Source organism: Thermobia domestica, chromosome 16, assembly GCF_964235325.1.
Source record: "Thermobia domestica chromosome 16, izTheDome1.hap1.1, whole genome shotgun sequence".
In the NCBI taxonomy this organism is placed as follows: Eukaryota; Metazoa; Arthropoda; class Insecta; order Zygentoma; family Lepismatidae; genus Thermobia; species Thermobia domestica.
In genome coordinates, this window is record NC_137469.1 from 134,284,873 (window position 1) to 134,307,798 (window position 22,926).

A 22,926-nucleotide genomic window follows, 5' to 3' on the forward strand; every position below is an offset into this window, starting at 1 on the left:
AAATACTTTATATCATGACACTGTTTTATATATGAAATCATAATATTATAATTAAAAATATGTAGTTATTTTTCACCCAGCCGGAAGATCCACGAGATCTCTGTACAATCTTCATTGTCAGCAAAGGCGACTCGTGAGGGAATTCAAATCGGCAAAACTAAAAATATTATTACTTTAAACTAAGGGAAGAATACTAGTACTAGTTCTTGGATACAAGTATGAGAACATTAGGTAAGTTTCCTCTCCTTAATTTCAAGCGATAGAAGTTTTTTTTAAATATCAGCATGACTTCCTCAAGGATCGCCACCAATCGTCAGAAAATTAGGAAATCTTGATTCTTGTGCAGGCTCTATTATTTCCTTGTTGTTTCCAGGACATGGGGAGATGTATCCGAAGAGAAACGCAGATATTACGAGATCTTTCTTGATGATTTGGCTAACATATCATACTACAGAATGGCGGTGTTCAAAAAATATGAACATGATTCAACATTACCACAAAGTGGTTATGCTGAGATTGTAACTCAGGTAAGCGAATCATTCTCACTATTTCATTTCTATGAAATATTGAATTCCTTGGTTTGTTATACAAATAAAGGTGCGCATGAGTCAACTGAGTCAAAAATTGAAGCTCCCCGTCTTGAAGATTCAACGTGAAAGCAATGACTGGTATATATATATATATATACGTATCAATCAGAGAAAAACTAACAATTGACTGGGTTTGAGACCAAAAGTTGAAAGAGGGAAAGCTAGTGTGAAATTCGCTCCCAACTTTATTTTGTAACTATTTCTTCATGTTTTTTTGAAACAAATTAAATTTTTCTCCACGGCAATCAATAACAAACTTAGAACAAACTATTGTTTTGGGTTTTCAACCCTTTAAAAATGGAGGGATCACTGTGAAGTTGGCCATATCTCATGGCTTTCTAAATATTTCTTTACGGTTTTCAAAACAATGAGTGTTGTTAAAAAAAATCAATAACAAAAGAACAGTTGATGATTTGATTGGGTTATGAAATGAAATATCAAGGTGGAGAGAGCAGTATGAAGTTGGTCACACCCCAACTTACTGTTGTGAATAAAGCTTTACGTTTTTCGAAACCATCGGTACTTGCTATAAAACAATCAATAACAAACGAAAAAGAAACTATTAGATTAGGCTTTGAATCGAAAATTACGTAAAAATGTCTAGGGAAGCGTGAAGTTAGTCACCAATTTTATCTTGTAAATAGGTCTACACATTTTAAAAATAAATTATTTTTCTTCACAATAGTCAATAAGGGAAGAAAAACTTAACAATTGGCTTAGGTTTTGGACCGAAATGTAAAGTTGAGGGATCAGTGTGAAGTTGGACACATCCCAATTTAATTTTCTAAATAGCTTTAGTTTTTCGAGACAAACTATAATTTCTTCAAGCCACTCAATAACAAACGGAAAGCAAAGGATTGGCTTATGTTTTAAATCAAAATTTGAAAGTGGATGGACCACATTGAATTTGGCCACACAGAACTTAATTTTCTAATTATCTCTACGTCTTTCGAAATAAATCTTCGTTTTCCATCAGGATAATCAGTAATAAACGAAACAAAAACTACTAGCTTGGGTTTTGAATCAAAAATTAAAGTGAGTAGCCACCTCCAAAATATACCTTTATGTTTTCAAAACAAACTACTTTCTTCCTTCAAAACAATTAATAAGAGTAAAAAAATTATGATTCGCTTTAGTTACGGATCCAAATTTCAATGCTGAGGGACCAGAGTAAATTTAGGCACTCCGATTTGATTTTCTAAATTACTCTTTTCGTTTTTCGAAGTAAACTACCTTTCTGTTTAAAACAAACCACTAACGAACGAGCAAAAAACGATTGCCTTGGCTTTATAGTCGAAAGGATCTTTCCTAGTATGATAGTGACATCTTGAATTGAATATTTTTAAATTTTGGTGAGGGTGGTCGAAAAATTTTGAAAGTTTCACAGATAGTAGATACTATCTAGATGTAAATGTGCATTTTTTTTTTCAAAACCATCGATGCGTATTTTCTTTATTTCTTTGCGTGTTGAAAATTTCAAAAAACGTAGAAAAAATTGGGGGGGCACGTCGCTGACTTTTTGGTTTAAAAAAATTGTTATACCCTTAGGTACAACATATATTTTTTCGGGGCCTGAAAGTCATGGCAACATTGTCAAAAAGAAATAGAACTGAAAACAAACGTGTTTTTCGCACAGTTTTCTCACCATTTTAGAGCCCTTAAGGTGAGGACCCTTTCAAACAATCCTTTCCCAGAGTTCATAATTAGGGATGCGCACGAGACGAGTCGAGACAGGATTTTCCTGACAAAATTCGAGTCGAGACACGGCTCTTCCAATAGAGAAATATACATTTTTCGAGTCGAGACAACACTTTTACAACACACTTTCGAGACGAGACAGCCACAAATCTTGTCTCGTGCGCGTCCCTATTCACAATTTTCCTTTCCCTTGCGTCCCTTCCGCTTCTATCGTTCTTCGGCTGCTTCGAAAGTGTCCTTTCCTGAATAGAAACACCAAATATATCTCCGTAACAGAGCTTCCACTGCAACTGACTCTTGTACAGCGGGGGACACTTCTAAATGGTACACCTTAGCCGTAAATCTCCATATGGCTGTACCATTTAGAAGTGTCCCCCGTTGTACAATGAAGTTACACACACCTCGCTTCCACTCCTCGTGTCTATCAGTGCTTGCTTCACTGGCCGCACCCAGTGGCGCTCTCTATCGGTAGCGCTGTCTATCGTGAGCTGTGTAACTTTGTTGTGCAAGAGTTGGTTGGAAGCACTCTTTCGGAGATATATTTGGTGTTTCTATTCCGAAATGAACATAATCGAAGCAACCGAAGAACGACAGAAGCAGAAGGAACGCAAGAGAAAGGAAAATTATGATTTCTGGGAAAGGATTGTTTGAAAGGGCCCTCACCTTGAGGGGCCTAAAATGGTGAGAAACTATGCGAAAAACACGTTTATTTTCAGCTTTATTTCTTTTTGACAATGTTGCCATCACTTTCTGGCCCGAAAAAAATATATGTTGTACCTAAGAGTATAACAAATTTTTTAAACCAAAAAATCAGCGACGTGTCCCCCACAAATTTTTTTTCTACAATTTTTTGAAATTATCAACATGCCAAAAATAAAGAAAATACACATTGATGGTTTTGAAAAAATTGCACATTTACATCTAGATAGTATCTACAATCTGTGAAACTTTCAACATTTTTCGACCACCCCCACCAAAATTTAAAAATATTCAATTTTGAGCATGTATGATACGATAATTCGGTAAGGGGAGGGAGTAGTATTTTAATGTAATTTTAGGTCAAGGGTATCCTTTTGGGTCAATAACGACCCAATTTGGATCAAGGGCCGATTTCACTATCTTACTAGGAAAGACCCTTTGAATGTGAGGACAGTGTGAAGTTGGCCACTTCAACTTTATTTTATAAATATAATTTGTTTTCCAAAGAAACCTTTTTCATCAAAATAATCAACATTATACAAAAAACAAACGGTTGGCTTGGGTTTTGAATCGAAATTTCAAAGTAGGGTTCAGTGTTAGGTTGGACCCTAAGTTAATTTTGTAAGTGTTTTTTTTTTCTTCGGAAAACATGATCTTTTCTACAAAACAATGAATAACGAAGGAAAAATAAAGGTTGGCTTGGTTTCTGAATCGAAATTTGAAAGCCGAGGGTAGTGTGGATTGGTCTCCCTAACTTCATGTTGTATTTATTTTTTCAAAACAAATGACTTCTTATTCAAAACAATCAATAACAAACGAAAAAAACAAACAATTGATTTGGGTTTTTAATTTAAATTTGAATGTTGTGGGAGGGTAGGTTCATACACGTCACCAATCTTCGTCCTCTGAAAGAGGCGACTAGATTAACAACCTCCCTTACAATCATCAATGATATTGTGGTTAGGTGTCACGCACATTCCTGTGTCCAGTGATCCGTGTTCAGGAGATGGCAGCATCTTCTCCTCCAGTAGGTGATCCTATCACTACTTCCACCTATGTCTATCGCCCTCTTGACACGTGCCTTATATGGAAGAGCAAAGTACACGAAGCGATATTTTAATTCTCTCAAGCCACATAGTAATTTTTAAGCATGGAGCGTTTGACAAAGTAGCGAGCACTTATGGCTTAAACCCTCCTCTTTTCTCAACACTGGCTTGGCTGGGGTTTCAGTACATGGACAGAACGGCTTATCTTTGATCCTGCCGGCAAAGAAGATGCATATACTTATCAAATGGAGACTCAATTTCAACTCAATATAGCTCCCACGGATGAGCGAATAATTCGCCACGTGCACCGATTACCTTCGAGTTCCTCTCCGCCACACCTCTTACCACCTGATCAATTGTGCACACCACGGGAGGTAACTCCATACTGTGATCACTATATCTTTACACTGTAGGAGGTCCTCACTGCTCCTCGAAGCACTGAAACAGGCACCGAGAAATCTACCAATTATTCTCTGTCGGGTCTTTAATGCAATCCTCAAAACTGGATACTTTCATTCTTGTTGGAAACTGGCCACAGTATGGATGTTGCCAAAAGTGGGGACGAATCCCCTCTTTCATTACCATAAGTCTGCTATTTCAAATCAGCAAGATTCTGGAACGTAATCTACAGACGATTGCTCAGTCTGTCCAAGACCAAAATCTTCCTGCTTACCAATTTAACTTCACGCCGTGTTTGACACAAGGGTCTGCTCTACAAGCTATATTAGATGGAATATCGAAATATCTTATCAATGTGACCGAATCCTTCATCCAGGAGCGCTCCTTCCAAGTTGCCCACAGTCGCAACATTAATATCTTCAGATGGATTTAACGTCACCTTGTATTAGGTTGGAAGATTGAACTAGACACTGGAGGATTTAAATCAACTCACAGAGAATGACTGTGATCGTATTCACCAAACTGCGCACTCCACTACCTGTTCACCTAGCTTTCGTTGAGGTCAACCATTTTCGCGATCTACAGCACCAAATACCTAGGATTCATCTTGACAACAAATTCACATTTCGCCACCATCTTCAACAAACTACAGTCTAAGCAAAACAACGATTTGGAGCAATTGTTGTATTCTACACTCTCCCCAATTCCCCAATGAAACCAAGAAGCATTTCTACATCTCGATCATCAGACCTATTCTCCTGTACGCCAGTCCAGCGTGGCAGCTGAGGACATATCCTGCAAAACTACAGATTGTTCTAAACTATGCTGCACGTATCATTGTGAATTCAATTTGGTTTGTCAATTTTAAGTTTTTAAGTACTTTGTTCTACCAAACACTCCTTCATATATTTATTTTATCTATTCGTGTGTCCGTCCAGGAGAGACAAAACCTCAAGAATTATTTGATGGATCATCAACTTTGACCAGGATATAGAGAGTCAAAAGTTAGCAACAAAGTAAATTGATAAACGTGATCCGATCCGTTCAGTAGTGAGTCAAGCTATAAACGCAATCATGACGGACAAAGTGGATAAGATCCCAGTGAAAGACAAGAGGATAACCACAGAAAGTGTTGGTTGAAATAGGTACTAGTTGTGAATGAGTCTGGAATATCATCCATATAGTAGCTGCATCTTCTGAAAATGTCGGCACGGTGGATGCCACTCCCGCTTACCCCTTTTTTCCAGAAGAGAATTCAAAATTAGTGTCATGTCGTAGAGATCGTTATGACGATAATGTTTTCGACTGACTAATTTTTTGACAATCATCAAAAAATGTGTACTTGTTTCTTCCCAGAAAAAAAGCAAATAAACAAGCAGTGGAAACGACTATCCTGCCCCGGTCTAAAAAGACAAAGGTGTAGAAGTCTGCATCCAAAGTGATGCTGTCTTGATCTGGACTGTCAGGGAATCATCATAACAGATTACCTGCCAAGTGCTCAAATTATCACCTATTCTCATCTCCTAGGACAGCTAAGAGAAACTAAAGACAAAATGTCGAAGAATGTTCTGCAACAGGGTGCTGTTGCTAGCAGACATTGTACGAGCTCATTCAGCCAACGCATCTATACCGAAAGCAATGTAGTCAGTGTATGAAATATTGCCCTACCTTCCTTATTCACCGAACCTAACACCAACCTATTTCTTTCATTTTCAAGAAATGAAGCGTACATTCAAAGGATGTCATTCTGACTGCAGAACTTACGTCATTTCTGAAGTAGAAATATGGCTTAAATCTCAGAGTGCTAACTTCTACAAAAATCTCTTACACAAGATGAAGGAACGCTGGCAAAAGTGTGTCACGAAGCACGGTGACCACCTGCAGAAGAACTAGTGTAATCATGGTCTCAAAGTTATGCGCAATTGTTTTATTCCAGGCGATGGCATGATTTTTTTATATCTCTTACAAGAGAAATCGATTCAAACAATTACAATAAGATTATATCAATAATCACTTTTTACATTAGCAAATATTGTCCCAATGCAGTCCTCTCACATGCTGTTTCCTTCCCCACCTCTTGATATTTTTTTTTCTGGAAGAATGCCTGTTATATTACTTCTTTTTGTAAAATACTAGATTTCACACTTTTTAAAATTTTGCACGTCTATATTCATTATGCATCTATTTTACGTTTTAAGCCTTTGTTTCTGCTACAAGGAAACCACATTATTAATAGTCTAGGTTGTGTACATATGCTACATGGATAAGTATGGCGTAGACTACGTATAAATTACAGTAGGCATTACGCTTAAAAGTAAAATTGTACTCTACGACACATCTCTCAGAAACCAATTTTCGGGAACTTACAAGCAATTTGTAACAGTAAAGAAACGATCTAATTTTCTTGGGTTTTGGCTCCTCGAAGGTCAGTGCATAGTTTCTAAACGATTTGAAAGAATATTGCCAAAATATCCTATCCAGCACCGAGCCCGTCACTTCTTTTTCTTGTAATGGCAAAGAGGAAGGAAATTACTATTGTGTTAGATAGAATGGACACTAATAATCTACAAACCAGATTTTTATTAATTCTTGTGTTTACTGGAAAGAAAAGTAAGTGTATCAACTCTTTATAGTTTCCGGTATCCTTAAGCTTCTATATTAAGATAAAAAAATTCTAGAACTTTCAGAGCTCATGTCAATTTGTGTTCCATGTGATGTACACAATGTTAGAAACTATCCAAAATAAATCTTATATTTTTTTATTTACAGAAGTATGTTCATAATTGTTAGGGGTGTGTTTATAACTGTTAGAACAAACATGGTCTGATAGTTAACAACCTATTTTCTACATATACAAAATTCAAATCTTAACAGACTTAACAATTATTGTTAGCAACGAACAATATACTTTTTAACGCCACAGAAGTTTGTTTTGTCGATTTTCTCTGAAACTACGCATCAGAATGACTCGTTAAGTATGTTATTTTATTAGGTTCGACGTACTCTTTTGATTAATTCATTCCTTATCTTTGGATATTACTTTACTAAACTATAAATCAATATTTAAGAGTTAATGATAATTTTGAGCTTCATTTCAGTTCCGAGGGCCACGGTGGCTCAGTGGTAGTGAGTTCACCTCGGGTGGGTGTGGTCCCTGATTTGATCCCAGCCCTCGCCAAGTGGTCTCTGCGGTGGATAAACACAGTGTGCGTGGGTTTTCTCGGGATTCTCCCGTTTCTTCCCACTTTCTTCGTTCCACCATTTCAGTCATTTCTCGTCGTCACCATCTCCTTTAGCCTAGCCGGCATAACCATGGGACGTAAAACTTAGATTTCATTTCACTTTATTTCATTACCCATACTGCATACTGTCGTGCTGCTAGTATCATACTGAAGAGTTTCATGAGGGCAGTGGCGTATTTACGATTTTGGGTTTTGCTAATTTTCGGGGGGGGCTTTGCCTGAAAATGTGAAAATTCTGTAAGATAGTTCATATACTTTTACTATAGTGAGTAAGATTTCGGGTGGCTTAAGCCCGGAAGCCCCCCCCTTAAATACGCCACTGCAATGAGGATATAATTCAGAATTAGTTTCACTTTAATAGGTCGTGTGATTCTCGTTCAGTGTCACTTTTTAAATTTGCAAAATAATTTGTTTTTGTCAAGTTTCTCCAAAACTACGCATGAGATTTTAAACTGATAAGTGCTGTACTCGGTGAGATCGATTGATTGGTGAGTGTCTCATCTTAAGTTATTTTTTTTTTCTCGCTAAATGCTAATAACATTGTCTAAAAGATCACAATGTGAAATGAGTCAAGCTATAAACAACTTGCTTTGATTAATTATATAAAATAGAAACGTAGGCATCCCACCACAAGTAAGTAAAGGAAATACTCCTAAAACTTCGACAGCAAGATGGACTCATGTAAGGAGTACGTAGTAACAAAAAAGTTAAGAATCTCGAAAAATGAGGTAATTTTGTAGATACCAATAATGAACTTGGGAACTCGGTATTTGGTGTATGAGATCAACAAAGTTGGGGAGAAAATTGATAATAATACTTAAGCCTTGTGTCATTACAATTAGAGAGGTCAATTCAATATAAGTAATTTGAGTCCTATATTGCTGTGGAATAATGTCTAAACTTTTTTCAATTAAGGCTAGAATATTTTTTTTCTGGATCCTTATTTAAGAGTATAATCATAACTTACGTGCTGCCATATTTGATTGTATTACGGATTGCACACGAGCTGCGCTCATGCCCCAGAGTTCAGATGTAGTTTAGCCTGAAACCAATTAAACTGGAATTTGCGGCATATGGTATGGTGGAAATGCAACATAGCACACGATAGTATTTCGAAGCATTTTTTACCCCCGCTAAGCCGCCACAGGAGAGCCAATTGATATGGCTTAACGAGAACAACACAAGCGTCCATTTTAAGTTGCCTATTCACAATACTGATAGACTGATTCTACCGTTGATTCGTTGTGAAGTATGAGATTTAAAACATATTGTATACAATCGAAACGACTACTAGTAAAATTCGATTTCTTCAGGCGCAAGTCTTAAAACTTCAGGAATCTCAGTATAGAGTTCAGAAATGGTAATAACGAGATTTTCACGAAATATATTATTCACGCCTTCAGCAAGGTCCTCTATCGCCATAGTTATCCACTCTTGACCCATTGTCTTATACCGGTAAACCCTTCCTTGCTTGTGTACAGTGAGCCACAGAAATTCTTGATGTACAAAGTCCGCGAGATAGGCAACCCAACTAACGCCTGCTCCAAGATTAATTACGCCTGGTAGTAGCTAGCACAGCAGCATGAAGTTGCCCCCAACTATTAAAACCACTAATCGTAAAGAGTGCTTTTGTGCAGAAGTGGAGCGAAACGCTGGCTGACGAAATGACAAAAGGAAGTCTTTGTATACTTGTACTCACACTAATTCTTGTTTGTGTGATACACACGTAAATTTATACACAGCTACTTGAAAAAGTATATGGATACCAAAGGCGCCGATGAGTAGATAACAGTCTAGGGACTTAGTTAATCTCATACTGTAATTAACTCAAATGAGGATTATATAAACAAGTTTACTTAGTTCAAATAACTACACATATCCGCGCATCAAATAATATACTGATAAATTATGCGGTATATATGGTAGGTTATTTTTAACTAACTCAAAGCTTTGCGCTGAGTTTTGAAACTGTTAACAGTGGTCCTAATTGCAAATGAATTAAAAATATGGATGGAAGAACCCAACCTCCAACGAAAATTTTGAGTGTCTAACAGGACTTGAGCTCCTAGGTTCCAGGGCCACTGATTGATATGTAATAATACTTCGAAAGAAGAAGTTGTCCGATTTCATTATTCGTTACATGAGTTTTGAAAAATGCTAAATATTGGTATGCAGTAATTTAATTGTAAATATTAAAGTGCAAGATTCAGTAACACTCAAACAAATTGGAGAACTTATCCGTATTAACATATTTCCCGTTAGATTGCAAATGTAACTAAAGGTTCCTAATTTGTATAATTTTTTAAGAAAATTTAAACATTGAGATACAAAGAGAAAGAGGGAGAATATAGTGTCAATAAACAATTTTAAAATGCACTAAATCAACCGATAATATCAAATATAAAACCATTGACAGGATTAACTTTGCAACTCGTTTTCTCCATCCATTTTTCTTCCTTTATTATCAGGATTATATCATCACTGAATTTGTCCACTGGAGATTATCTTTCATTTAGCAGCATCCAACTGGAGCTCAGCCTTTAAATGAAACATAGTAAAAAGTGAAAAGGTCGAGGAGCAGAATCGAACTCGAACTGAGAGATTAGGAAAGCGCAATTCTAACCACTTTTTTTATATTTTCTACTGCAACCACTGTTCAGGACTACTAGACACGACAGGGACACGAGCACAGAAACATCGAGGAGCTACTACAGAGGGACTCGAACCCCCAATGGGCTTCACCTAACAATCATCAGCCTAACGCCTCAGACCGCTCGGCTACACCCACCGGCGACCACTCATCCACAGCGTTACTTATTCTGGCTTGGTAAAGTAAAGAGCCTTTTCAGTTCGTTCAAAATAGTTGCTTGATAATAGTCAAATTGATTGGCAAACAACAGGAGTATGTAATGGACATTTCCATATTGACAAAAGGTTGTAATTTAAAGACACCATCGTGTAAGACTGGTCTTCAATATACCACATACCAAAAATCTCAGAAAGATATAATGCTTCAATCAATGTAAAAATGTGCTGCTTACGTCACGGCAACACAGACAAGGGTTTTGACGTGACGTCACAGGTCCGCTGTGAGTGGCATTGGAAGCTTCAGGAATTTTTTTTCTCATTTCAGTTTCGCACTGCAAACTACAAATAAATTTAGTAGAATAGTGAAAGGAAAAATGGCAAAGTAAGTAATACACGTATTGTATATAAACGTAAAGTGTTAATAAGACCTATTTTCCTACCTTGAAATACATTAATGGTCATTTGTAATGTTCTATCATTACAAATATTTTAGATACTTATATACTTAAGGAGGATTACTTTACTATTGTATTACTCCAAAATCATTAGAGCCTAAGCACTATATCAGTTCATGCGCACATTGAGAATATCTAGGCCATCATATAGCTTTCCTTTATTTTGAAGATTTGTCGTTAATTTCCACGCTATTATGCTGCGGCTACAAACAAGCACTTTATGAACCAAAAAGCTCTTAATCCCTTAAAAAATGATCATATTCTATTATATCCTTTCATTTTTCTACTATTTACTCTGCATATTAGCAATCGGTCACCCCACACCATTGCTACAACTATTCTTACCTTAATGCTACAAGAATCGTATTATATAGCGCTTTACTTTCATATATTTCTAGAAGAGAAATGCTTTTGTGGTCACCGCGGTGGTTTGAAGCTGAAGGAAGCTGTAGCGAATAGATGCAGACAGGTGGTTAGGCTGCCGAAAGACCATCATAAACAAGATAAGTGCTCGAGAAATTTTCTTCTGGCCTAAGCGCCGATTCTCAAACCTAGGCACCATAATAATACAATTTCATACATGGGCCTTCATAATTTTATTTTTGATTTAACTAATTCATGAGCCAATTTCCAATCGGCTTGACTAACTGGCGTCCAGGGTTTTCGAGCCTGAACAAGAGGAATATTGACAGAAATTCATTGTTACGTATGTTGTTACTTTACAACTTCAGCTTTTTCTTTTCAATAGCCGGGGCCGCGGTGGCTCAGTGTTGTAGAACATTACCCAATGACAAACTGGGAGAAAATCTGGGCAAAAATTCATACTCCGGTATTGTCTCCTGCCATGCAATCTCTTTGGTACAGTGTTGTTCATAATTTATATTCTACTAACGGGAGACTTTATGAATTGGGTATCTGTAATATTTCTTTCTGTGGTACTTGTTATGTTCTCGATACTCTCCAACACCGGCTCGAAAGTTGCTCACGAAACACAGCTATATGGTTTCATTATCAAAAAATCATTGCCCGTATCTGCAGAACAACACCTTCTAATATTCACTGTACGCCATTCATGCTGCTTCCGGATTATCAATTTTATCCCAGCACTAAACATAACGCAATTTTATGGATCACGTCCCAAACTATTGATATTCTTTTATGTAATGATTTTAATAGTAATGTGACTTTGTATGTTAACCAACTGTTGTTCCGTATGCAAACTCTAACACTTTCAATTCGTAAACAAAAGTTTGCTAATTTTCTAGCAGCAATTTATTGATGTGTCTACTGTACTTTTTTTTTTTTTTGGTATAATTGGATGCTCACAGTACAATTTTGTTTGTTCATCTTTTCTGATGTAATTGGCTAATAAGAGTACAATAAAGTATTTTTTTAAAAAAAGGTGGTAAAGCGTTCACCTCTGGTGCTTGGGGTCCCAGGTTCGATCCCAGCCCCCGTCAAGTGAACTTTGTGGTGGAAAAACACCGTGTGCGTGGGTTTTCTCGGGGTTCTCCCGTTTCCTCCTACTTTCTTCATTCCACCATTTCATTCATTACTCACCGTCTCCTTTAGCCTAACCGGCATAACCATGGGACGTAAAACTCAAAACTTTCATTTCATTTTTCTTTTCAATAACCTCACACGAAATAGTGATCTAAGTATACAAACATAAGTTTATTTATATTCTTCTTCCCTTCAGATAGCCCAGTATCCCCGGGAGACTGCCCCCTAAATTTTTACTGCCCCCTAAACTTTTCAAGGTAGGCTTGCAAATAAACCATAATATGGTTGGATTAATCCCCCTAACTTCTACAGGCCCCCCTACATTTTTGGGGTGGCTACAAGCCTGCCCTCAGCTATGAGATGATTAATGTTTGGTATATGGTAATACATTTGCAAAACATTATATCGTGAAAGTATTGTGTTTTGTATTCTGAGGTCCACAAGTAAAAAAAAGTCACACATAAAAGCAAACGTTTTAAGAGTTCAGCCTTTGATAAGTTTCGCCCAGTAGATTGACTTCTCTTATATTGTTTCACTCACTGGACCAGAATATTGTGTTCATTACTCGTCATGACATAAATCACAAACACTCATTATCAAAGGACACAGTGGATCAATAGCGGAGTGCTCACCTCTAGTGCGAGTGGTACCTGGTTCCATTTCAAGCCATATGAATTTGTGATGGACAACATTGTGTCCGTGGGTTTTCTCGCGATTCAGACGTTTCCTCCCACATGACTATTCCACCGATTCTTTTATAATCATTCACTCTCATTAATCATCCGTCTCCGTTTTCCTACATGACATATTCGTGGAACATTAAAGTAGAACCTTCATTTTATTTTATTCAGTAATAAGCCACTATAACTAGTTTGTTATTATTACTGTGAGACCACATCTGTTCATTTGTTGGTTTAAATGTAAACTAATGTGCTCAAAACACTTCTGCCAATTTGAAAATGTTCACATGGACTAATATAAACAATTTACGAGTATGTTCCATTTCTACAGGAAACGACAATAAGCGCGAAGATATTATGATGAAATACTATTGCTAATGTGTAAAGTAGTTCGATAATAGCACTGATAAATTATCAGAATACTCATGAACATAATTATCATTGTAAATTTGTGCGTCCTTGTGTTGAACTCAAAGGAGACTTTAGATTACTTTTACTAAGAAAAATGTTTTTTTCTTTTTTTTTCTTTTTTTTCATGTATTAATTTCCTTGGTCTTTCCCCTGAGCGCATAACTATCGAATCCTGGATGAACTTGCATATAAGAAAATAGCACTCTACTATCAAATAACTATGCTTTTATATTGTTGATCTTTTCCCTAAGAATGAATAAAATTCGCTTCGTAAGGTCGGTCGGTGACCGAAACATGGGAACAAGCGCAGATCCTAGGGGGCCCGTCCCCTCAAAGCTCATGTGGGCCCCCTACTGTATTTGTGAATATACAATATTTGGCATAATCTGAGTGCAATTTGTCTTAAAAATCTTTATATATATATATATATATATATATATATATATATATATATATATATATATATATATATATATATATATATATATATATATGAATGAATGAAGATTTTATACAGGGTGTTTGAAGGGGGCCCAGGGACCAACTTCAGATTTTCAAATGGGAACATATACTGAATCATACCTCATTCGATAGTCCTTGAAAAACAAAACAACTTTTGTAGGAAACAGTTTTCGATTTGAGCCACCGTTTTCAAAATGACCCCAAAAAGTGGGTCCTGTATCAGATAAAACGTCCAGTGTTTATAAATCAAAAACCGCTGAGAATAAAAAGATGAAACAAAAACTGAGATACGAAAATGTCATAGGGCACATCTCATGGTGTTGTTATGGTGATCCCCAGAGGCCTCCTGAAGAGGGCCCAGGGGTTAACTTCAAATTTTCAAACAAGAACCTGTATTGAATCATACTTCATTCGGTAATCCTTGAAAAACAAAACAACTTTTGTAGGAAACAATTTTCGTTGTGGGTCACCGTTTTCAAAATGGCCGCAAAAAGTAGGCTCTGTGGGTCCATGTGATGTTCGTTATGACACTTTCCTATCTCAGTTTTTGTTTCATCTTTTTGTTCTCAGCCGTGTTTTATTTAAAAGCACTGGACGTTTTGTCTGATACATGACTCAGTTTTTGCGTCCATTTTGAAAACGGTGGCCCAAATCGAAAATTGTTTCCTACAAAAGTTGTTTCGTTTTTCAAGGACTACCGAATGAAGTGTGATTCAATACATGTTTCCATTTGAACATTTAAAGTTGGCCTCTGGGCCCCCTTCAAGGAGGGCCCTGGGGGTCACCACAAAGACACCATGTGATGTGCTCTATGACATTTTCCTGCCTCAGTATTTGTTTCATCTTTTTATTCTCAGCCGTTTTTTATTTAAAAGCACTGGGCGTTTTGTCTGATACATGACTCAGTTTTTGCGTCCATTTGAAAACGGTGGCCCAAATCGAAAATTGTTTCCTACAAAAGTTGTTTCGTTTTTCAAGAACTATCAAATGAGGTATGATTCAATACATGTTTCCATTTGAACATTTAAAGTCTCTGGGCCCCCTTCAAGGAGGGCCCTGGGGGTCAACACAACATCATGTGATGTGCCATATGACATTTTCCTGCCTTAGTTTTTGTTTCATCTTTTTATTCCCAGCCGTTTCTGATTTATAAGCATTGGACGTTTTATCTTAAACACCCTTTTATATATATATATATATATATATATATATATATATATATATATATATATATATATATATATATATATATATATATATATATATATACCTTCTGCATCTCAATGGGTGCCCCAAATTTACAGAGAAATCGGCGCCCTTGCATGAGAATATTAATTAGTTTCTTACTTCAGCTGCAAACAATGTCAATAATATAGCAAATTAGTACACTTCAACTTTGTCCTAAGATATTCAAATAATTGGTAATAAATATATAAAGAAATAAATAGTTTGCCTTTTAAATAAACCTTAAATTCTGTTACTTTTTTTATTCTTTGTGTTATTAGCAACGTCGTACACATTTGAAAAACATAAATCGTATCTTTCTCTAAGCCGTTTCTCTAGTGAGTGGCGCAGACCTTTTCCTCTTTACCGACCGGTGGCATATTTGCGGATCCCAAACGTTTCAGACATTATCTGATCTGATTGGCCGATACAGATACGACATCACGAGTCATGACCTACATATAGCACAAAGTAAACGACAGATGCTGTTGGCCCTTATAGCCGAGTGAGTCAGATGCTGTCGGCCCTCGTAGCCGAATGAGTTCACCGGTAGACGTGAAGGAGTGCGGACGTTGGCTCCTGCTCGTTGTGACTACCGAGTAGCCAGTTAAGTGTTATTTCAAGTGACTCTTATCAGTGCTATCTTGCTATAGTAGACAGCTTTTTTCTTCTATGCCATTAATTATTGTTTGACAAGCTTTTGTTTGATATTGTGCGCATCATGTTTCGTGGTTTACGGCAGAACACAGTGAAACTTGCATTCGAGTACGCGACATATACGCCCAACTGCTTTGGATAGACATGTTTTGCTGGATGAACAGGTACATGTGAATTTCGATCAGATTGATGGCATTCAATTAAACAGTGAGGAATATTGCGTTTTCTTAAAATTTAGTTCTCGAGAAAAATTTGAACAGTTTCTCCTCAGTACACCTTGTGAGCTTCTCTTTTTGCATCAAGATGGCTCCCGGAGCCTTGTTTCGGTTCAAAATGCTTCAGATACTCTTGCACGTGTGCGTATCACAGATCTCCCCCTTGAACTAGATGTTAGTTTTCACAATTCTGCCCTCGGTAATTACGGAAGTGTTAAAAAGATGAGCAGTGGTCTACAAGTACCGCTTCACTGGGTTTATGGAGTACGTATATCGTCTATGGAATTCAAGAAGCATATTCCTTCGAAACTACTCATCCAAGGTTATCGAACAAGTGTTATATACTCTGTACAACCTCCAACTTGCTTCGCGTGCAACCAGATTGATCACACGATTAATTCCTGTCCCCGACGAATACAGCGCTCCAAACATTTGAGTACAGCTCGTCTGACGCTAAATACGTCCGAGTTATCTGGAGGAACTCTTCATAAAACTCCTGTTACTCAGCTGATCAGCACTTTCAACCTGCTAACAGTACATTAACAACGGCCTTATCTGACTCATTACCTAGTGCCCAAAGTGCTCCGTCGCTACAGGACCTCAATGAATTCTCAGTGCTGACTGTGCCTACTCCCATGGATCAACCCACGGATACCGGGATACATGATTCAGTAACTAGTGCTTCCCCCCAAGATATAGGTGATCCGCCCATGGTGCCTGATGTCAATGACCAGTGCTCGTTAATAAGTGTCTCGGCAATAGAGGAGGATTCCAACACGAGTGCTTCTCAGATACCGCCTACTACAGTACCTCACGACATTCCGTCTCCATTATCTGAATCAGTATATGCGTAAAGCAGCAAGCCTGTGAGAACGGTTTATATAACTGAAAAAGCAGGTAAGATTGCCTTGTCAACACACAAGAAAATCAAAACAAACACAGGTAAAGGGAAGGCTGTCGTGAAACATGACTCACGTAAGCCTGTTGTTGGTGCTTCGATTACATTATCGCAACCTAGTTTCTCGACCGTTCTTGACGACTCACTACAAACAGACAGTGTAAAGAATGAACCTGACTAGTATTGTTTTTTACTTTTTTCTGTTCGTCATAGCAGCTCTAATAACTTTGCCTCTGGCGTCCAAAACAAATCTGAAAGATCCAGACTTCTTTTTCACGAGAAGAATGGGTGAATTATAACTAGATACACACCTCCTAATGACCCCTTATTTGAGCAGAGTATCAACCTGTTTTTTAACTTCTCTTAAGTTGAAGGGAATTGGCAACTGATTGGTGTGAACTGGGACGTCATCTAGCATTTTAATTTCCTGTACGTAACCCTTGGATACTCCAAAAGCATCCTCTGACCAACAAAAACAATCCGTATACTCCTCTATAACAGAATAAAACATTTGCTTCTGATTGTCAGAAAGTTGAGGGTTGATAGAGAAAGGATAAGAACGATTAGTGTCCGAAACGAAACGAAAGTTGAGAAAGACGGTGTCAGCTCCTGGTCAATATTAATAGCGAAACTTCAGATGCCTAAAAACAAATTAAGCAGGATTTGTCTCCACCACGATACATAGTAACACGTTTTCTTTGGATAAAAGACTGGATTATGAATGCGATATATTGATGTTTATTGATGTATATAAACAAAATATACATACCAATATAAGAAAGAATAGTTCCTATTTACAAATTTTGGTTGAACAGATATATGGAACGTGTTGGGAATGGCGAACGAAAATATTATTTGTAACAGTAGGAGTAATAGTGGAAGACGTTCGGAATAATTGGTCGGAAACAATATCGTTTCAGACACATTTATGACTCATACTAGGCAATAAGCATGGCCCTTAGGGGTCATATTCATGAATTGTTCGCTAAAAACGTTACTTTACAACCACAGTACAAATCAAGGTTGTAGACAGACATGTGACGTCAGCTTGCTAGTATTTCTACTGTGAAGAAAGCAGTCTTCACTTTAACTTGTAAGACCGAAAGAAATTGAATGTTTTTCATTTTATTACACATCAGAAGTATGAATATTATAGTTCATAAAAATAATTTACGGCAGCGAGAATCGAACCCGGGATCCCTGAATCATGAAACGAATGCTGACGCTACTACGCTAAGACTGCTCTGTTAAGGAAGAGTCAAAAATCACTCCATTATGGAGCAAATTGCACACGTTTACGATAACGACCAAACACACTGATTTCTGTCATGATAAAATACTATAGTCGAGAGACTTCAAATTTAAATTAAAAAAACAAAAAATAGACATATATTGCCTCAGACCACTTTCTTTTCTGATTCACCGAAGTATCTCCGTATCTTGCTATTATTGCAGTTACAAATATCAATATGCAAACATGCCTCAAGTTCTTTTTTCACTTACAAGGAGAAAGTAGACTTTGGTAAATTAACGTCGGGGCCTTTTTTGCAAGATGATTGTGAACATTTAAAATGTTTATATTGCAAACTGAGAGAACGCAATGACCTAATATAGCAGAGAAAAAGAGTCTTAAAATTTTCGACCCGCTGCATTTGTCGTACGTTGCGTAAATTTGTTAAGTGCAGAGTCAGAAGCATTTATGACTCACGTTCCAAGGGTTACGGGTTCGTTTCCCGCCGGTTTCAACATTTTTTGTTTTTCTGCTTCAACCAATAAAGTAGCCACTTGTAGCTACAAGTAGAATGTTAATTCTCCATGTGTTTATAATGAATTAAAACAATGGAAATATTCAAATCAGTTGTAAAATCTTTCAATATTTCATGGTAACTGGCATCAAAATATAATCTATTTCGTAAATATGTTGATATCACGAGTTATAGTTAGCACAATCGTTGCGTAAAGAATGTTCTTATGTTTCGTGTCTAGATCTGTTGACAGTGTATTACAAGCGCTGGCACAAATGGCACGGGGGATGAGGAGGACATGTCCCCTCCAATCTTGGAACTGACGGATTTTGCCCCAATAATCCAATTTGAAATGTTTTGGGGGAGAAATGTGATGAATTGTGTCCGATTGCCATAAAGGAAAATGAGATGAAATTGATATCCCCCAGAATAAGCCTCAAATGTGCCCGCCTCCCAATTTTGGAGACAACTCTGCTCCCCTAATCCTCCACAGTATTGTTTTTCAACATCATAAATATTTTGAATATCGCTTTAAAAAATATGGGAACGGTCTTACCCGTCCCCCCAATATTGGAGACAGATTTTCGCCGCTTAATAGAAGTGGAATAAGGGGCAATCTCCTTTGGTTATAGTAACATCCAATATTACCAAAGAGGATTTCCTTCTCATCCCCCTTGTAATTTTCACTGTCAACAGATGTAGGCATGAAGCGTCAATACTGTTTTTACACAACGACTGCGATAACTATATCTCGTGATATCAATATATTTACGAAATAGATTACATAGGAACAATTGGGAAACACGAATTGACTTATTTTACATATACAATATCTACACACAATTTCAATACCTTCGATCAACACCTTCCCGTACTTCTACGATAATATTTACTTCTTGCGAAAGAGACTTTGGCCCCAACACTGTTTCTCCTCACAAGTTAAAAACATATGTTTGCTTATTTTTGCGTATTATCCCTACAAAAGTTTCGTTGGAATCCTCCATTTCTTCAGCACTTCTGACGTATACTTACTAGCACTTTAGATAATACAGTAATTCCTAATCACAGGTTTGGAAGGTCATTTTTTGAGGAAAATCCGAAACACATATTGCCTCATTTTACGTATACAATATCTGTGCACAATAACATTCACTTCAGTCCACTACTTCTTGCCTTTAGTGCATCAACTTTCACAATTTTGGGCAGGGGTTTTTGCCCTCTAAAACAGTTTTTCCGCAGAAAATAAGAAAAAAAACACAAATATTCGTTTCGTTTTTGCGTATTGTCCCTACACAAAGTTTCGTTGCAATTCTTCATTACATTTAAGCACTTCTGACATACTGTTATTAGCACTTTTGATATTTCGTGATCTTTGCGTTTAATGTCCCACGATTATGCCGGTATGTTAAGGGAGACCATGATTAAAGCAAGTGAATTATGATGGGCAAATTAGTGGAAGGAGAAAATGGGAAGAAATTGGAGTGTCCCGAGAAAACCCACGAGCACAATGTTCCACTTCTAGCTTACTTGCCTTGGGAACGAACCAAGTGCCTCACCCTCAGATCAGAGTTAGAGCGGGCCGGTGCGTCAGTGAGTCGAGTTTTCTGAGTGGATCAGTGGCTCGAGAGTCAACAGCATGTGACCCATTGCGACACACCACCCACCATGACCCACTGTGCCCACCATGATGCACTGCGAACCATCATGACTCACTGCGATCCACCGACCGACTCTTATCTACCGACCCACTCTACTTACTGCATTGTAGACAGTATCTTCTGAACAGTATATTTTTATTTCACACTCGACCCTAGCCATAGGAACTAAATACACATTTCTGATTGGTTGCAGTTTGCAATTGTCCAAACCTTCTAGTCTATGTATTGTGTGTTATAGTAATAGAAGAAAATTGTCACTTTGTTGGAATTAAAGAAGAAGAAAATTGAAGAAGCAGCTGAGTTAAATTAACATCAAGGCAGCCAAGCTGGGAAAAGCAAGCCCTGCAGGCATCTGACCCGTTGTTGCTACTGCTACTATTACTACCTATACTATGGATTCATGTAGCAAAACTGCACGCGTAACGTAAGTAAAAAATTTTTGAGTATTATTTATCACATTTTAATGGAAATCATGTTAGGGAAACTTAATAAAAAATAAAATATAAGAATTAAAAAAGTTTCTCTGAGGACGTCTGAGGAGTTTCTCTGAGGAGGAGGAAAAGTTTCTTTGAATCCACACCAAAAGTAATTATAATTACCAACCAGTTGTGCTAGTAGTCTCGGCCACGAAGATTGACAGCAGTTGGTATCGATATTACGAGTAATATTATGGTTACGACCAGTGGCGTATTTAAGAATTTATTTTGGGGGAGAGGGCTATGACAACTTTAGTGCTGAAAATGTGAAAATTCTCCAGGATTTTTCATTTATTTAATATAGTAAATAACATTTCGAGGGGGTTAAGCCGGAAGCGTCCCCTTAAGTACGCCACTGGTTAGACAGTCGTTGTGTAATAAATGTTTTTGACGCTTCGTGTCTACATGTGTTGACAGTTTGCGAATTACAAAGGAGTTGAGGGGGAAATACCCTTTGCTAATACTGGATGTTGCTATAACCAAAGGATATTTCCTCCTAAGTCCCCTTTAATTCGCACACTGTCTACAGATGTAAAAACGAGGTGTCAAGAACATTTTTACACAATGACTGAGGTAACAATAATATTTACCGAATAGATTAAATTTTGTTCCTACTATAGTTAACACGGAACATTGAAAGATTTTACAAGTGATTTGAAAATTTCGATTGTTTTATTGATTATAAACATATAGTGAATTAATATTTTACTTATAATTACAAATGGCTACTTCATTGGTGGAAGCAAAAAAAGATGTAAGACTCGAACAGGAATAGAACCCGAAACCCTTTACTCATAAGTCAAAGATTTTAATCACTTTGCCATGCCGACACTTCGTATATTTGTGTGTCGTACAATATATGCAGCGAGTGGAAAACTTTAAAACGGTTTTTCTCTGTTATTTTTGGCCATTGCGTTCTCCCAATTTGCAATATTAATTCTTTGAATGTGCACTACCAACTCCAAAAAAAATGGCCCCGAAGTTCACTTACAAAATCTGCCTTATCCTTGTAACTGAAAAAAGAACTTCAGACATTTTTGGACATTGATATTTGTAATTGGAATAATAGCAATATGACTTATACTACTACTTGGCTTTCAACACACACAGCCTGTGAGTTTCTAGAGGAGTTAACTACAGAAAACCTTTTTAATCACTATAATATATAAATTATTATATAAAAAATGGATTTAACTCTGTGTGCCTGATCATCACGGGTAAATTGCAAAGTCAATTGAAATGACTTTTGGTATAAAGTTAGGCCTTAATCCAAACTGGGATGTTATCATACCACTTTCATTATAATAATATCCCAAGGGGGTAGTTGAAATCCGAATTATTGTGAAATAAAGAGTCTCTCACAAGTCGTTAAATTTACAGAGCTGAAATTCAGTATATTAACTCTCTATTCAAAATGAACACAACGTCTCATAGCATTTTTTTTAATTCTTCTTTATGAGCGAGGGGCGGCACTTTCTATATATGCAAAATTGGTAGTGTGTTGGTTTGTAAAAATAATTGAAAATGATTGATATAAGTTGAGAAACAAATTCACAAACAAATTGAGAAACAGAAACCATGCGCTTTCTACTATAATAAATGCTGAAGGTTATGTTAATTATATGGGGCGCTTAGTGCACAGCAATCAAGCAATAAAGTTGTGAGAAAAATGGACATAAAATTTGTAATGTATGCTTAATTACACGGAAATTTTAAGTTTGGACTGTACGTTGGTCTACTTACTTTCATTTGGGACTTTCAAATTTCATGCGTTTTTCCACTGAAAAGTATCGATAATTCAACAAGGAAATAATTATAACATGATAATTTAATTGCAATTCATCGAAATGTGGCCCATGATAAACACTTTACCATTTTATATCGTAAAGATCAGATCCACCGTTATTGTAACAGACCGGTGTTTGAGCGAGTGATAGTAAAAAATCAAACTCCGATTAGTTAGAATTTCACAACCTAGTTTTATTATTACAAGTGTAAACTCTTTAGTCAGTAGAGAAGAGTCTCGGTATCATGTGTCACAGTTGATAAGGGTATATTTT

At 36.9% G+C, this 22,926-nt stretch overlaps 1 protein-coding gene across 1 annotated transcript in view; it reads left to right on the plus strand.

The window, feature by feature from the left end:
- The first annotated feature begins 396 nt into the window (after positions 1-396).
- The window catches only part of LOC145673431 (pickpocket protein 28-like), a 74,533-nt gene continuing 52,003 nt past the window's right edge, over positions 397-22,926 (plus strand). Inside the window, exon 1 of the mRNA XM_081743131.1 lies at positions 397-527. Coding sequence (XP_081599257.1) covers positions 456-527 — 72 coding nt within the window. The 5' untranslated portion in view covers positions 397-455. The remainder of the gene's footprint in view (positions 528-22,926) is intronic.